The 18,498-nt window shown below is 40.4% G+C and overlaps 1 protein-coding gene and 1 long non-coding RNA gene across 2 annotated transcripts; both read right to left on the reverse strand.

Moving 5' to 3' along the window:
* Window positions 1–624: 624 nt before the first annotated feature.
* On the reverse strand, window positions 625–12,972 carry LOC134333873 (ciliary microtubule-associated protein 3-like). Its single transcript, XM_063016042.1, has 6 exons — window positions 12,954–12,972; window positions 10,835–10,980; window positions 7,783–7,881; window positions 6,628–6,761; window positions 4,088–4,205; window positions 625–722 (listed from the first exon to the last, which is right to left on the reverse strand). Exons 1-6 carry the CDS (start codon window positions 12,970–12,972, stop codon window positions 654–656), a joined length of 585 nt encoding a protein of 194 aa, XP_062872112.1. The 3' UTR covers window positions 625–653.
* Window positions 12,973–16,629: 3,657 nt separating this feature from the next.
* LOC134333371 (uncharacterized) lies at window positions 16,630–17,364 on the reverse strand. The gene is made up of 2 exons (XR_010015375.1): window positions 17,074–17,364; window positions 16,630–16,932 (listed from the first exon to the last, which is right to left on the reverse strand). It is a non-coding gene; the product is annotated as an uncharacterized LOC134333371 (long non-coding RNA).
* Between the last annotated feature and the right edge of the window lie 1,134 nt (window positions 17,365–18,498).

Genomic DNA, 18,498 nt, shown 5'->3' on the forward strand with positions numbered 1-18,498 from the left:
ACTTCAATGGCCACAGGTGTATAAAACCAAGCACCTAGGCATGCAGACTACTTCTACAAACATTATTGAAAGAATGGGTCACTCTCAAAAGCTCAGTGAATTCCAGCATGGTACTGTGATAGGATGCCACCTGTGCAACAAGTCCAGTCGTGAAATTTCCTCACTTAAATATTCCAGTCAACTGTCAGTGGTATTATAACAGAGTGGAAGCGATTGGGAACGACAGCAACTCAGCGGGGTCAGCTGATACTGAGGCGCATAGTGCACAGAGGTCACCAACTTTCTGCAGAGTCAATCGCTACAGACCTCCAAACTTCATGTGGCCTTCAGATTAGCTCAAGAACTCTAGAAAATCTAGCTCTGCAGAAAGGTTCAGAGTTAGAATATTTTTGGTGGCAACTGTAAGAGAAAGGGAGTAAAAAAAGGTTATGTTTTTAAGGCACTATAAAAACATACCAGAAATCCACTAATCCCTCCAGTTGACCAGTTAGCTCACATGTACGGCAGTGATCAGAATTGAATATAATAAAAGAAATAATTCATTCATTCACTACAGCCCTAGTGTATTAAAAACACAAGGTAAATAAAACAGTACTGCTATTAACTGGTTTTATTTTGTGCTTCATTTCCTATCAGTTTCACAAGATGCAAAGTCAAGAATAAAACATACTTAGATATGCTACCCTGTTTCGTTGTTTTAGAAACTCCTTGTCACAGTGGAGCTGCATGCAATAAAACACAAAAGACAATTATCAATGTGTAACAGGTTAGGGTAATGTGCAATAAAGTGTTCAATTATATTATTATTATCATTATTTAACTTAGTGGCATCAGTTTGGAGGATGCTCTTTCCTGTTCCAGCATGACTGTGCTCAGGTGCAAAAACACATGACAACCCCACTAAACTGGGATAAACTGGAACTCTGATTTGAATCAATTGAAAGACATGACATATTCACACTGTACCTTGTCTTTGTGCACTGTGGCACAGTCATGCTGAAACAGGACGGCCTTCCTCAAACTGTTCCACAAGGTTAAAAGCATATACAGTGGAACCTCGATTTAACAGACTAAAAGGGGGGTGCACTAGTCCATAAAATGCGACTGTTTGAAACAGCGAAAATATATGAAAAAAACACAGCATTAAGGTCCACAAAAGTGCTAAACATACACATGATAAACAGTAAACGTAAATAGATATGTGAATATGTCATGTAAAACCTGTAAATAAATATTAAAAATAGTGTCCTGTACTAGTGGGAAGAAATTTCATTTACCTTGTGTGGTGGAGGGTGTTTTTTGCCGTGATCCTATAGTAGGGACTCTATGGAGTGGAGTATCTATTACTTTAAGCCTGAAGCACTGCTGGTTGCTACTGAAACAGTGCTGGTGCATAACTAAGCACTAGAACTTGCAAAAATGAAGCATAAAACACAGAGAAAAGCCGAAAACTAAGCGAGCCTCCAGACAAAATTAAGCCTATCACTTATGTAAACGGAGACGTGCGCCGGCTAGCGGACAATTACTGAACTACTGGTCTTGGTACGCTTCTCCAGGGAATTTTAAACAATCGGCCCGGACGTTTGGTTTTCCAGATTTTGTCTATTAAATCCGGAATCCTTAGGAGCCGCTCAGGTGGCAAATACATCGTATCGAATCTCAGCTCTGCCTTCCGACTGGGCTGGGCGGCAGCATGAACAACGATTGGCTGTTGTTCAGGGTTAGGGGTAAAAAGTCGGATCATGGGTCCTCATAACTGGTGCAACTGCGGCCCCTGCTGGCTGACTGATGAGGAATAATGCTGATGGGGGTGTGGCCCTCCGTACACAGTGCCCGTCGGTGTATGAACTGGACTCGTGCAGGTGAAAAATGCAGTCTGTACTGACTGTACGTGCCGGAGTCGGTGTAGAGGACGCAATCAGGGTAATTGGACACGACTAGATTAGGGGAGAAAATTGGAGGAAAAAAAGTGGGAAATTTTTTTTTTAAATCCGGAATCCTTTAAATGGAGGTCCTTTAATCGAGGTTCCACTGTGTTATTACTATTCAACTTTGTGGCAACAGTTTGGGGATGCTCTTTCCTGTTCCAGCATGACTAAGACCAAAAACACATGAGCTGCATTCGAAATCGCATACTTAAACAGTACGTTCTAGATTCGTTCTAACTTTTCTCTCACTTACACTTGTAAACAGCCGACTCTCTGCTTTCCACCATCTATCAGCTCCAGTTAAATTATGGGATACATTAGCGGACCGCAAGTGTGCATCGTTTGCATACTCAACAATAGTTGCCCATGAAGTAAGTCATCTGGGTACTTTTCGCGTACTCTTTAATGTATACTATGTATTCAGACATACTAACCGCTCTCGCGTACTGCTTTCGCGTACTGTTCAGTATGGAAGTATGCGATTTCGGACGCAGCTATGGTTTGACAAGTTTGGTGTAAACAAACTAAAGCGGCCTGCATGAGCGCAGACTCCAACCCAAATACAGTAATCCCTCCTCGATCGCGGGGGTTGCGTTCCAGAACCCCCCGCGAAAGGTGAAAATCCGCGAAGTAAAAACCATGTGTTTATATGGTTATTTTTATATATTTTAAGCCCTTATAAACCCTTCCCGCACAGTTATACAGCATAAAGCGGAATCTAATGCTTCTCTCCTTCGCTGAGCCAATCAGCACCCAGGATACTTAACTGCATGCTCTGATTGGGTAGCTTCTCAGCCATCCGCCAATAGCGTCCCGTGTATGAAATCAACTGGGCAAACCAACTGAGGAAGCATGTATCAGAAATTAAAAGACTCCTTGTCCGCAGAAATCCGCGATTTATATTTAGATATGCTTGCATATAAAATCCGCGATAGAGTGAAGCCGCGAAAGTCGAAGCGCGATATAGTGAGGGATAACTGTAAACTGGGATGAATTAAAACATTGATTTGAGCCACACCTCTATGTCCAACATCAGTGCCTGACCTTAGACAGGCACAAAGATTTTGGTGAGAATCTTTCCCAGAAGAGTGGAGGCTGTTATGGCAGCAATGGGAGACTGTTCTTCATTATCGTTAAGCTTAAACTTTTAAGGAAGCACATTCATTCCTTCATTTATTTTGACTAGCTGCTTTAGCTTGGTCAGAGTTCACACCATAGACAGGGCGCCAAACCATTGTAAGGACCTCGTACCTCGACCTCAGTCATGCTGGAACAGGAAAAGGCCTTCCCCAAACTGTTTTCACAGAATTGGTAGCATATAGTTTTATTTTATGAGAGTGACACATACTCTACTATATACTATACATACAACATACACTGATCAGCCATAAAATTAAAACTCCCTCCTTGTTTCTATACTCCACAATTACTGACTGTAGTCTATCTATTTTTCTACATATTTTTTTTTAGCCTGCTCTTACCCTGTTCTTCCACAGAGTAGGTATACTTCGTGTGGTGGATCATTCTCAGCACTGCAGTGACACTGACATGGTGGTGGTGTGTTAGTGTGTGTTGTGCTGGTATGAGTGGATCAGACACAGCAGCGCTGCTGGAGTTTTTAAATACCGTGTCCACTCACTGTCCACTCTATTACACACTCCTACCAAGTTGGTCCACCTTGTAGATGTAAAGTCAGAGACGATCGCCCATCTATTGCTGCTGTTTGAGTTGGTCATCTTCTAGACCTTTTAGACACTGTTGGCTGGATATATTTGGTTGGTGGACAGTGGTGACAGTGAGGTGTTTAAAAACTCCAGCAGCGCTGCTGTGTCTTGTCCACTCATACCAGCACAACACACACTAACACACCACCACCATGTCAGTGTCATTGCAGTGCTGAGAATGATCCACCACCCAAATAATACCTGCTCTGTGGTGGTCCTGTGGGTTTCCTGACCATTGAAGAACAGCATGAAAGGGGGCTAACAAAGCATGCAGAGAAACAGATGGACAACATTCAGTAATTGTAGAACTACAAAGTGCTTCTATATGGTAAGTGGAGCTGATAACATGGACAGTGAGTGGTTTTAATGTTATGGCTGATCTGTGTATATAATGTAATATGAATAAAGAGTTATTGTAAATCTTTGAGCTCGTACCTCTGTGTGAAGTGCTTTCTTCTCAGGCAGGGCCACTTTGGACCAGTCTGGTGAGCCAAACTTCATGGGCCATGATACTTTCTGATTAAACGTAGTCTCTAGATCGTAGAAACCTGGTCTGATAGGGAACAACAGTACAAGTGCATCTCAATAATACTCTACAGAAAGATGACAAATTGTAGGAAAACAAAGTGCAAGAATGAATGCCATGGTTTGGGTAGAGCCAATGTTAAATAATAGAAAACTGATCAACATGATAAAAGCTTTCTATCCTGATGGGAGGGGTATCTTGAACAATAATACCCCATTCACAGGGCAAAGGGATTTCATTTTTTTGATAAGTTTAAAAATAACGCAACCATACACTAAGGTCTTTGCAGTCACCACATGTCGACCCATTTAAAGCCTAAAGGGAGATTTTGGACTTATTTGTAGGACAGCGTTCTTCAGCTGCATCTTTAATATATTAGTTAAGGGAATATAGATTTGAAGAATAGTGTCCAAAGTTGTGTAGAATTCATGTCAAGGTGCTCTAAATTGCTCTATTCAGTCATATTTATAAGTTGTTTTTAGATAGAAGTGTCTGCCAAATGCCAGAAATGTAAATGTAGTAGACTCCTGCAGCATTCAAGCACACAAAACGAACAATTAAATCATTTAAAAGATAGCACTACAACCCCAAATCAGAAAAAGTTGGGACAGCATGGAAAGTGCAAGTAATAAAAAAACCCCACTTACATTTACTTTGACTTTTATTTGATTGCAGACAGGATGAACTTGAGATATTTCATGTTTTGTCTGCTCAACTTTATTTCATTTATTAATAAACATCCATTCCTGCATATCAGGCCTGCAACACTTTCCTTTTCACCACACTTAAAAGACGTTTTGGCACCGAGGAGACCAAGTGATTTAGTGTTTCAGGTTTTATTTTGTCTCATTCTTCCTGCAAACGCGTCTTAAGATGTGCAACAGTACGGGGTCGTCGCTGTCACATTTTTCGTTTCAGAATTCTCCACACATTCTCTATTGGGGACAGGTCAGGACTGCAGGCAGGCCAGTCCAGTACCCGTACCCTCTTCTTCCGCAGCCATGCCTTTGTAATGTGTGCAGCATGTGGTTTTGCATCGTCTTGTTGAAAAATGCATGGACGTCCCTGGAAAAGACGACGTCTTGAAGGCAGCACATGTTGCTCTAAGATCTCAATGCTGCCATCACAGAAGTGTAAATGACCTTTGCCAAGGTCACTGACACAGCCCCATACCATGACAGACCCTGACTTTTGGATTTGTTGCTGATTCGTCTTTGGTCTGGAGCACACAGCGTCCATTTTTTTTCCCCAAAAAGACCTGGAATGCTGATTCATCTGACCACAATACACGTTTCCACTGTGTGCTGGTCCATCCTAGATGCCTCCGAGCCCAGAGAAGTCGACGCCGCTTCTGGACATGGTTAACATAAGGCTTCTTTTTTGCACAGTAAAGATTTAAGTGGCATTTGTGCATGTAACTCTGTATTGTAGTGCTTAACAAAGGTTTGCTAAAGTAATCCCTCACCCATGTGGTTATATCAGCTATTGTTGAGTAGCGGTTCTTGATGCAGTGCCGTCTGAGGGATCTTAAGTCTGCACATTTGGCCTTTATGCACTAAAACTCATCATGATTCCTTGAATCGTTTAATAATATTATGCACTGTAGAGGGACACATATGCAAATCCCGTCCAATATTTCTTTGAGGTACATTGTTTTTAAACATTTCAATCATTTTCTCACACATTTGTTGACAAACTGGATCCTCTGATCATCTTTGCTCATCAAAGACTCAGCCTTGCCTAGATGCTGCTTTTGAAACAAACCATGATTACAATCACCTGTTTGGAATCACATCATTATTTAGTTTTTTCACCTCATTGCTAGCCCTAAATTGACCCCGTCCCAACTTTTTTTGAAATGTGCTGCAGACCTGAAATGCAGGAATGGAGGTATATTAACAAAGTAAATGAAATTGAGAGGAAAAAACATAAAATATCTCCCAATTTTGTCTGATTTGGGGTTGTAAAAGACAATTGATGACATGCCACATGATGTCGGCCCAGCTGACTTTCCCACGTCATGACACTACCTAGCAGCGTTAGCAGGGCAGACGTCAGACTAAGTGACGATGTAAAATAGTCTTGAATGTACTCTAGTGCACAAAGCAAGGTCATTGTAGACATGATTTGATAAGCTTGGTTTGGAGGAACTTCAGTAACCTTAACTCCAATGAACACCTTTAATATGAATTGAGACACTGATTGCAAGGTAGGCTATGTAGTCCATAACTATTATCCATGGACACAATCTAGAGACAAAATCTAGTGGAAAGCCTTTCCAAAACTCCATATTAATGTCCATAGTTGAGATTGGATGTCCAACAAGTTTATGGTCAGAAGTCCACATACCGGTAATTTTGGCCATAGGTATAGGTCTTGTTTAGGTCTTGTGTGTATGAGTGCCTAGAGGTTTTAAGCATTGAATGTTCAACAGTAAAGAGAAGCTTACCCAGGGCTGCAGCTGACAGTAGCAGACTTGGAGCTAAACCTCTGTGAGATGGAATTAAAAGGAGTTTTTCCTGGACAGCATGCTCGTGATGCACTCCAGTCCTGCTGGTATTTCTGAGGTGAGGGGGTCACTGTCTAGAAGAGAGCAGCATCTGTCAGAAATTAGTCTACATCGATAACTTTTAACAATAATTAATCACACCAATATCTGACCAATATTTTGATTGTATTGAAGACTGAAGAGATTAAGCCCGTACACAATGTCATAACATTAAAACCACCTCCTTGTTTCTACACTCACTGTTAATTTTATCAGCTCCACTTACCATATAGAAACACTTTGTAATTCTACAATTACTGACTGTAGTCCATCTGTTTCTCTGCATACTTTTTTTAGCCTGCTTTCACCCCGTTCTTTAATGGTCAGAACCTCCACAGGACCCCCACAGAGCAGGTATTATTTAGGTGGTGGATGATTCTCAGCACTGCAGTGACACTGACATGGTGGTGGTGTGTTAGTGTGTGTTGCTGGTATGAGTGGATAAAACACAGCAGCGCTGCTGGAGTTCTCACTGTCACTGCTGGACTGAGAATAGTCCACCAACCAAAAGTATCCAGCCAACAGCACCCTGTGACCACTGATGAAGGTCTAGAAGATGACCGACTCAAACAGCAGCAATAGATGAGCGATCGTCTCTGACTTTACATCTACAATGTGGACCAACTAGGTAGGAGTGTCTAACAGAGTGGACACGGTATTTAAAAACTCCAGCAGCATTGCTGTGTCTTATCCAATTATACCAGCACAACACACACTAACACACCACCACCATGTCAGTGTCACTGCAGTGCTGAGTATGATCCACCACCCAATTAATACCTACTCTGTGGTGGTCCTGGGAGAGTCCTGACCACTGAAGAACAGCATGAAAAGAAGGCTAACAAAGTATGCAGAGAAGCAGAGGGACTACAGTCAGTTATTGTAGAACTACAAAGTGCTTCTATATCGTAAGTGGAGCTGATAAAATGGACAGTGAGTGTAGAAACAAGGAGGTGGTTATAATGTTATGCCTCACTGGTGTATATTGAAAAATTAACATATTTTTTATATTGCTTAAACTACTATTTAAAACTAGGATTTAATGATTTTTAGTACCTGGAGAGGGGGGAGAAAACGGGGAGCAGTACGAGCTGCTAAACTGTATCCTTTCTTGCTCTCTGGTTTTTTCCTAAGATTGTATATGATCGTGTCCACCTGTTTGGAATAAGGGTGGAGTGGTCTAATAATAATAATAATACATTTTATTTATATAGCGCTTTTCAAGATACTCAAAGACGCTTTACATAAGACAAATAATCAAAAACAAATACGTACATACACCATACAAATCATAGTACAAAATCAAAAAAGTACATCAACATCAAGAATAATTAAGATAAAAACAAAGAGAGCAGCATAAGACAGTTCATTAAAAATTAGCTAAATTATGAGAGAGAACAACAAATATAGAACAATTTCTTAAAATTAGACAGAAACAGGACAGATTTACATGCAATCAGGAAACTGAAAACTTTACAAGTTTTAGGATCTAGGACTTCACATTTCTGTCGTGATCTAAGTATAAAAACTATTAAAAAGAATAGCAAAAATAAAAGCATTTATTTTGTGTTGTTACAAGTTAAATGCCACTCTGAATAGATGAGTTTTGAGAAGTGACTTGAATTTGGACAGGTCAGGACAATCTCGTAGGTGTTTGGGGAGAGCATTCCATAAAGATGGAGCAGCTATGGAAAAGGCCCTGTCACCCCAGGTCCGGTGCTTGGTCCTAGAGGGTATGGACAGTAGGTTAGCCTCAGAAGAGCGAAGGCTACGGGAGGGAATGTGCTGATGGAGCAGGTCGGTGAGGTAGGATGGGGCCTGATTATGGAGAGCTTTGTGAGTGAATAGAAGAATTTTGAATTGAATGCGTTGAGCAACGGGAAGCCAATGAAGTTTTTGTAGAACAGGTGTAATATGATCACGGGAGCGAGTATGAGTAAGGAGGCGAGCAGCTGAATTCTGGATATACTGAAGTTTTTTTAGGATTTTGTTAGATGTACCATAAAGGATGCTATTGCAATAATCAATTCTGGATGTAATAAAAGCATGAATCAAGGTTTCGGCGGCAGAAAAGGAGAGTGATGGACGTAGACGTGCTATGTTTTTTAGATGAAAGAAAGCAGTTTTGGTGATGTGATTTACATGGCGGTCAAAAGAGAGGTTGCTATCAAAAATTACACCAAGCCAATTAAGTAAATCATTTAGAGCATTTATGTATCTGCAACAATCTATTCAATGTTTTAATTTATATTTAAGGTGCTTAAGTGGCACAATTGTCTGTTACGCTAGCCCACCAGGTTTAAAATCCAGGTTTTAAATCTTAGAGGTGGTGCCAGCCGGGCATCTACACAGACATTAGGGCGGCACGGTGTCTAAGCGAGTCGCACTGTCGCCTCAGAGCAAGAAGGTCCTGGGTTCGATCCCCAGGTGAGGTGGTCCGGGTCCTTTTCCGTGTGGAGTTTGCATGTTCTCCCCGTGTCCACGTGGGTTTCCTCCGGGTGCTCCGGTTTCCTCCCACAGTCCAAGGACATGCTAAATTGTCCAAGACTGTGTTCAATATAACCTTGTGTGAACTGATGAATCTTGTGTAATGAGTAACTACTGTTCCTGTCATGAATGTAACCAAAGTGTAAAACATGACGTTAAAATCCTAATAAACAAACAAACAAACAAACACAGACATTATTGTCTATGTCCAAGAGAACAGAATAATTAAAGCCTTACAATGGATTGGTGCCCTGTCCAGAGCCCAGAAGATGCAGCTTTGGGCTCAGCAGTTCTGTCTCTCAATACCCATATCAATAAACCAGACACACTCCCAGCTAAAGAAAGAGGTGAGCAGCATTGTGTTGAATGGCATGTCAGGAAAGGAATTCTTTACAATGATAAGAACTAAAAATGCCAGACCAGCATTCATTTTATGCTAGTCTAGGCTGGTCTATATTGATTTTTGCTTGTATAGTGCTGGTCTGGTGCTGGTATTGCTGGTAAATATACACAGATTAGCCATAACATTAAAACCACCTCCTTGTTTCTACACTCACTGTTCATTTTATCAGCTCCACTTACCATATAGAAGCACTTTGTAGTTCTACAATTACTGACTGTAGTCCATCTGTTTCTCTACATGCTTTGTTAGCCCCCTTTCATGCTGTTCTTCAATGGTCAGGACCACCACAGAGCAGGTATTATTTAGGTGGTGGATCATTCTCAGTTAGTGTGTGTTGTGCTGGCATGAGTGGATCAGACACAGCAATGCTGATTGAGTTTTTAAACATCTCGCTGTCCCTGCTGGACTGAGAATAGTCCACCAACCAAAACTATCCAGCCAACAGCGCCCCGTGGGCAACATCCTGTGACCACTGATGAAGGTCTAGAAGATGACCAACTCAAACAGCAGCAATAGATGAGCGATCGTCTCTGACTTTACATCTACAAGGTGGACCAACTAGGTAGGAGTGTCTAATAGAGTGGACACGGTATTTAAAAACTCCAGCAACACTGCTGTGTCTGATCCACTCATACCAGCACAACACACACTAACACACCGCCACCATGTCAGTGTCACTGCAGTGCTGAGAATGATCCAGCACCTAAATAATACCTGCTCTGTAGTGGTCCTGTGAGAGTCCTGACCATTGACGAACAGGTGAAAGCAGGCTAAAAAAATAATTAGAGAAACAGATGGACTACAGTCAGTAATTGTAGAACTACAAAGTGCTTCTATATGGTAAGTGGAGCTGATAAAATGGACAGTGAGTGTAGAAACAAGGAGGTGGTTTTAATATTATGGCTGATCGGTGTATATTTACTCAAGTTATTCATTAACACATTCATTATTACATTGGTTTTGCATCCACTGTGTGTTCATGTTTATTCACTGACCACTTGTCTCTTTACAATTACTGACCCACAACCCATCTGTTGCATTGTACATTATGTCAAACCATCTACCCCATCCATCAAAGGAAAGGGACCCACATAGGACCCTCACAAATTAGTGTTTTCTAAGGAGACAAAAAAATATAATAATTCAGTAGACTGTATGTAATTTTAATACAAGACATGGGTAGTGCAAATTGGGACAGAGCCCAGTCAAGCTTTTTACATGTACCTGGTTGTGATAGGAGCCGGGGCCAAGCTCATCTGACCCATGCAGACCAGGCTGCTCATTGCCCATACGATTCGGTGCAGAATGCGTCGGGAACATCTTTCTTTCTTGGCAGCTACCAAAGGCCACTCTCGTAGCCTCTGCTATATTGTTAATGAAATTAAATGAGGTTAAACTTGTCAAGTAGAATAACAAGAATGTTGTTACTATGGATACACTCTAACGATGCAGTCTACCCACGGTGCGATGCGATTCACAATACTGGGTTCACAATACAATTTTTTCCCGATTTTTAAACTTAAATTGAAGACAAATTACGACAAAGTTTCCTTTTATTATTTCTCTTGAAAAATAAAATAAAACACTGAATTTGTGATTATCTTTTATTTATCTAAATAATGAATGCCCTTTTATTTCTGAGATAGACACAAACTATGCAAAACAATTTTGAATTAAGCCCAATTTGGCTGAAAAACCCCGAATTTGGCAACCAGGCGTATAGCGCCAGTTACGTCAACCAGGCGAGGTGTATAGCGCCAGTGCCCTCTGCTGTTTAAAGTGAATATCGATATTAACTGTATTGTGGTGAGTCGTTACATCCCTAGTTGTTACATTACGAACTTTATCACAGACTGGACTGAATAATCAAGACTGGACTAAACAATCAACTCCAATTGTTTACATTACTATTATAATTTTTTTTGCTAGTAATGACTTCAATTAAATTCAATTTAATTTCAAGTATGTATGATTTGTGTAAATCCTATTTATTCAAATTATCCTCCAGGCCACCCAAGGAGGATGGGGGTCCCTGCTGAGTCTGGTTCCTCACAAGGTTTCTTCCGGTATTTTTAAGGGAGTTTTTCAATGCCGTGTTGCCCTCGGCTTGTTCAACATGGGTTTTTGGTCTGTTGGTTCAAGACAATATCCATTGTAAAAAGCACTATACATACACTGATCAGCCATAACATTAAAACCACCTCCTTGTTTCTACACATTGTCCATTTTATCAGCTCCACTTACCATATAGAATCACTTTGTAGTTGTACAATTACTGACTGTTGTCCATCTCCCTTTCATGCTGTTCTTCAATGGTCAGGACTCTCCCAGGACCACTACAGTACAGAGTAGGTATTATTTAGGTGGTGGATGATTCTCAGCACTGCAGTGACACTGACATGGTGGTGTGTTAGTGTGTGTTGTGCTGGTATGAGTGGATCAGACACAGCAGCGCTGATGGAGTTTTTAAACACCTCACTGTCACTGCTGGACTGAGAATAGTCCACCAACCAAAAATATCCAGCCAACGGTGCCCCGTAGGCAGCGTCCAGTGACCACTGATCAAGGTCTAGAAGATGACCAAGTCAAACAGCAGCAATAGATGAGTAATCGTCTCTGACTTCACATCTGGACCAACTAGGTAGGAGTGTCTGATCCAGGATGTCATACCAGCACAACACACACTAACACATCACCACCATGTCAGTGTCACTGCAGTGCTAAGAATCATCCACCACCTAAATAATACATGCTCTGTGGGGGTCCTGACCATTGAAGAACAGGGTGAAAGGGGGCTAACAAAGCATGCAGAGAAACAGATGGACTACAGTCAGTAATTGTAGAACTACAAAGTGCTTCTATATGGTAGGTGGAGCTGATAAAATGGACCGTGAGTGTAGAAACAAGGAGGTGGTTTTAATGTTATGGCTGATCAGTGTATAAATACATTGCAATACATAAGCTACGCCTACATTCAGTCTGATACTTTTTCGACGGTCCCTAACTCGGTAGCTCCGAAACAGTTTGTAAACCCTAGTTTGTCTTTTCAGTAAGTAAAACAAAGTAATATTGGATTTTGGAATAAAATTAATAGTAATATAATAGTAGTGTTTTGTTAAGCAAATATTCGAGGTTATTTGTACTAGTTAAACAGACCGGAATGCCCTGTCAAACGAACTTTACAACAGTTCAGAACTACTTTGCTATAACCATTGATAATTTGTCTCCCTGCTTGTTTGGAATAAAACATGCAGTTCACACACTGTCCGTTTGCGGATAATATTAAACAATTATCAAATAAAAATGTTTAATACGTTTAATAAAGAGCAATGTTTACCTGTTTTGAGTCTCGCCATTTTCCTCCTGTGTACCTGTAACGTTGGCAACCAGGTGAGTGAGTGCACGAGCGGTGTGTCTCGAGCTCGGATTAAATATCGCGCGCTCTGACCGTTATTTTCCTCAGACAGATTAAATCATTCTATCATAAAAAGACCCACATCAACACTAAAAGACTATTTTATATTTAAAGTAAAGTGGTCTACAACCCCAAATCAGAAAAAGTTGGGACAGTATGGAAAATCCAAATAAAAAAAAAATGCAGTGTTCCTTATATTTACTTTGACTTTTATTATATACCTCCACACCTGCATTCTAAGCCTGCAACACATTCCAAAAAATTAGAGACAGGGGCAATTTAGGGGTAGTAATGATGTGATTCCAAACAGGTGATTGTAATCATGGTTTGGTACAAAAGCAGCATCCAGGACAGGCTGAGTCTTTGATGAGCAAAGATGATCAGAGGATCTCCAGTTTTATCATTGAAATGTTTAAAAACAATGAACCTCAAAGAAAGATTGGAAGGAATTTGCATATTTCTCCCTCTACAGTGCATATCATTAAACCATTCAAGGAATCGGGAGGAATTTCAGAGCGTAAAGGCCAAGGGCGCAAGCTCAAGCTGAATGCCTGTGATCTTCGATCCCTCAGACGGCCCTTCATCAAGAACCGCCACTCAACAATAGCTGATATAACCACATGGGTGAGGGATTACTTTTGTTAAGCACTACAATACACAGTTACATGCACAAATGCCACTTAAAACTTTACTGTGCAAAAAAGAAGCCTAATGTTAACCATGTCCAGAAGCGGCATCGACTTCTCTGGGCTCGGAGGCATCTAGGATGGACCATCACACAATGGAAACGTGTATTGTGGTCAGATGAATCAGCATTCCAGGGAAAAAATAAAACCTGAAACATGAAATCGCTTGGCTTCCTCGGTGCCAAAACGTCTTTTAAATGTGGTGAAAAGGAATGGCAACATTACAAAGTGGTAAATGCTTTACTGTCCCAACTTTTTTTTGGAATGTGTTGCAGGCCTGAAATGCAGGAATTGTTGTTTTTAAATAAATTAAATGAAGTTGAGGAGACAAAATTCATCCTGTCTGCAATCAAATAAAAGTCAAAGTAAATGTAAGAAACTGTTTTTTTTTTTATTATTTGATTATTTATTATTATTACTCTTTCCTATTTGGGGTTGTACTTTTCTGCAACATATTAAGTTGTCTATATAAAGTAGGGGGAAAGAAATTCCTTTTGTTTTTATTACTTAATGTACATTCAATGTATATACTGTAAAGTCAGTTAGAGTTCTATAGGCAAAGGCCAAAGAGGGTCCCAATGTTAAAGAAAGACATTTAAAAGAAGCAACTCAACTGGAACAGAACTTACAAAGACAAACCACAAACCTTCTGGGAATATTGTTTATGGACAAATTAAACCAAACGATTATGAAATGAAGCAAAAAAAGCACCCTACTTACCTGAAACATGACAGAGGATCTATAATGTTGTGGGGCTGCTTTGCTGCCTTTGGAACTGTAAGCCTTCAGCATGTTATATGAACAGTAAACTAAGAGTATTATCAAAGCATTTAAAGTAAATATGCTCAAACAAAGTGGGTCATAAAGCAGTATAAAGACTCAAAGCATGTCCAAAATTGTTAGGAAGAAAATAATAGACCAAATGTTGTGCAACCAAGTAATAAAATCCTGCCCATGTCATATACTATGTATTTATTTTTTTAATTTTTTAATGGCCTCATATATGTTGACAGCATAGCTTCTTTGTTGAATGTATTTGGACATGCTGTAAAAATATTCTAACGAAACAAAGTTGGTACATATTTATTTATTCCAGAAGTTATTGGCTTTTCATACCAAATGCTCAATGACTAAAACTGTAATTGCCATTTTACCCATCAGTCAACACATTATCACTGCCATCTTCTGTTCTCTCCACAAATGTTCAATGGGGTTTAAGTCTGGGATTTGTCTAGGCCACTCAAGTCATTCTGAGACATGCCCCTAACCCACTCCAGTGTTACGCTAGGTGAAACCTTAACCGTCACCCTAGTCTAAGTGTGTGTGTGTTCTCTTGAGGAGGTTGTCTTCAAGGAGTTTTCTGTTTATATGGCTGCATTCATCTGTCCTTCAATTCTTACTAGACTTTGTCGCTGCCACTGAGAAGCGACCCCATAGCAAGAGGATGTTGGGTTCCACCTCCATGTTACTCCAACATTCTGATGGCTAACACTGAGCGGTTCAGGAGGAGCATCTTTCCCCAGGCCATAAGACACCTCAATGCACACATGCCCATTATACCAACCTTGCCAAATTAAAACTCTGCACTGCACTTTCACATTCCACTGCACATTTGCCCACTACTACTAATCTTATTTTATGGCAATTTTAAACTTTGAACAGTCAACGAGAGTTGAGATTGCAGGCTGAAGACTCTGTGTAACTGTGTGTAACAAATTCAATCTTGAATCTGATATCTTTCTGTTCCTGCCATTAAGAAACATACTGATAGCATGATGCTGCCACCACCGTGTTTCACCGCAGAAGCAGAGGTGTTACTAGGATGTCATCTTTGGGTGGGCAACAACAAAGATGTTGCTTTTCCTAAATATAGTATGTAAACAATGGTGTGGTTTGATTGAAGGGGCAAAAGAAATACAGTTGCCACTATAATTTTCCCCTACATGAAACCATAATTATGGATTATTTAAACTGTTTTGATATAATAATATAATAATAATATAATAAAAATATAATATAATAATATAAATACTGAGAATTTAAAGATGCTTATCAAGATTGACACTGACATTTTACTTTCTTGTTCTCCAGGCCGGTGACACTGTCAGATTGCTAGTTAGGGCTAATTAAAAAACATTGCAATGTTAAATTGAAGCAGCTTTGAGTTCTCTGGGCATCTGGGAGGGACAAAGATGAAAAGGACCATCCAGACTGTTATCAGCAACAAGTCCAAAAGCCAGGGTCTGTCATGGTATTGAGTTGTGTCAGTGCTTTTAGCAAAGGTCATTTACTTTTCTGTGATGGCAGCATTAATGCAGAAAAGTACATTGAGATCTTAGAGCAACATGTGCTGCCTTCAAGACGTCATCTTTTCCAGGGACGTCCATGCATTTTTCAACCAGATGTATATTAACAAATGCAATACATGTAATGGTTCATACTATCTGCAATTAATTACATAAATTTTTTATAATTGCATTTTCCATACTGGATTTCTTTACGAATTTGGGGTTGTATTTAATTATGTAATTAATTATTGTAATTATGTTTCTGCATTAACAGCCAACATTTAGTACCCAATTTAAGCATAACACTTACTCAATGCCAACTGTTCAGCTTGTTTTAGTTTAATAATTCTTTATTTTAATGTGTGACTCTTTAAAGAAGCATATCTGCATAATAGTCACTGTGTGCTGTAAATGTAAATAAGCTACTATGAAAATGTCGAGCCTGTTTAAATTTCACAGAAACACACGATACCTTTAACATTTGAGAGTACAAACTTTGCAAGCACATTAAAATACACTGAACTTCCCAATTATCGCCACCCTGGTAAAGATCGGTAAAAAAGGTTTAAAAGAAATTCACCTTTTACATTGACCTCACACTGAAAATATGAGAAAATTCCAGTCTTTAATTGGACCAAATTTATTCAGAGAAATACATTTTAACAACACCACATTCTTGACATGTTTTTTGTACTTTTGGGTAAAAAAAAAATAAATCGGCGGTGCCGCTCAGGTGGTGCAGCGGTAAAACACACGTGGTCAGTATCTATCAAAAGTGGTCTGAGGAAGGAACAGTGGTAAACCGGCAACAGGGTCATGGGCGCCCAAAGCTCATTGATGCACGTAGGGAGAGAAGACTGACCCGTGTGGTCCGATCCAACAGACGAGCTACTGTAGTTCAAATTGCTGAAGAAGTTCATGCTGGTTCTGACAGAAAGATGTCAGAATATACAGTGCATCACAGTTTGTTGCATATGGGGTTGCATAAGGGGGACCAACACAATATTAGAAAGATGGTCATAATGTTATGCCCAATCGGTGTATGGTAGATAGTAGACTTTGACTTACCTCTACAATTCACATAAAGGTTCCTTAAAGCAGAGGCCGGTCTTGTGAAACGCTGATTTCTGTCCTTCATTGTAACCGATTTCAAATGGTGCTAGAAACCCCAAAAGACTCTGAACACCAAAAGAAATCGGTCAGCCTTGGTGACAGTATCTGATCTTGCAGAATCTTCTGTATCCACATGATATTTACTTTATTTTTCAACCTGTACATTCATATTTCAAGAAAAGCATATTCACTTCAGCATGGTTGCACAAACAGGACGATGCCTATCCCACCCCTAGAACACTGATTTCAAATGGTGCTAGATTTTTTAACAGAAACACTCTAAGCCACCATCTGAAACCAGCTTCCAAGAGTAGTCAGCATTATGCTTGTCTTCTTTGTGTTCCACTTTGTGTTCTGCTAAAAACAAAACAAAAACAAAGCATTAATGTATGCTTAAATACTTTTTTAATGTTTAAAACTGTGAACAATTAGTACAAAATTAAGCATATCCCAAAATTAACTTACACTATATTGCCAAAAGTATTCGCTCGTCTGCCTTCACACGCATATGAACTTGAGTGACTCCCATTCTTAATCCATAGGGTTTAATATGATGTGGGCCCACCCTTTGCAGCTATAACAGCTTCAACTCCTCTGGGAAGGCTTTCCACAAGGTTTGGGAGTGTGTTTATGGAAATTGTTGACCATTCTTCCAGAAGCGCATTTGTGAGGTCAGACTCCAGTCTCCGCTCTAATTCATCCCAAAGGTGTTCTATCGGGTTGAGGTCAGGACTCTGTGCAGGCCAGTCAAGTTCTTCCACACCAAACTCGCTCATCCATGTCTTTAAAGTTGGGAGCATGACATTGTCCAAAATCTCTTGGTATGCTGAAGCATTAAGAGTTCCTTTCACTGGAACTAAGGGGCCGAGCCCGACTCCTGAAAAACACCCCCACACCATAATCCCCCCTCCACCACACTTTACACTTGGCACAATGCAGTCAGACAAGTACCGTTCTCCTGGCAACCGCCAAACCCAGACTCGTCCATCGGATTGCCAGATGGAGAAGCGTGATTCGTCACTCCAGAGAACACGTCTCCACTGCTCTAGAGTCCAGTGGCGTGTGCTTTACACCACTGCATTCGACGCTTTGCATTGTGCTTGGTGATGTAAGACTTGGATGCAGCTGCTCGGCCATGAAAATCCATTCCATGAAGCTCTCTACACACTGTTCTTGAGCTAATCTGAAGGCCACATGAAGTTTGGAGGTCTGTAGCGATTGACTCTGCGCACTATGCGCCTCAGTATCCGCTGACCCTGTTCTGTCATTTTACATGGCTACCACTTCGTGGCTGAGTTGCTCTCGTTCCCAATCGCTTCCACTTTGTTACAATACTACTGACAGTTGATTGTGGAATATTTAGTATCGAGGAAATTTCCC

The sequence above is a fragment of the Trichomycterus rosablanca genome, chromosome 19 (assembly GCF_030014385.1).
Source record: "Trichomycterus rosablanca isolate fTriRos1 chromosome 19, fTriRos1.hap1, whole genome shotgun sequence".
In the NCBI taxonomy this organism is placed as follows: Eukaryota; Metazoa; Chordata; class Actinopteri; order Siluriformes; family Trichomycteridae; genus Trichomycterus; species Trichomycterus rosablanca.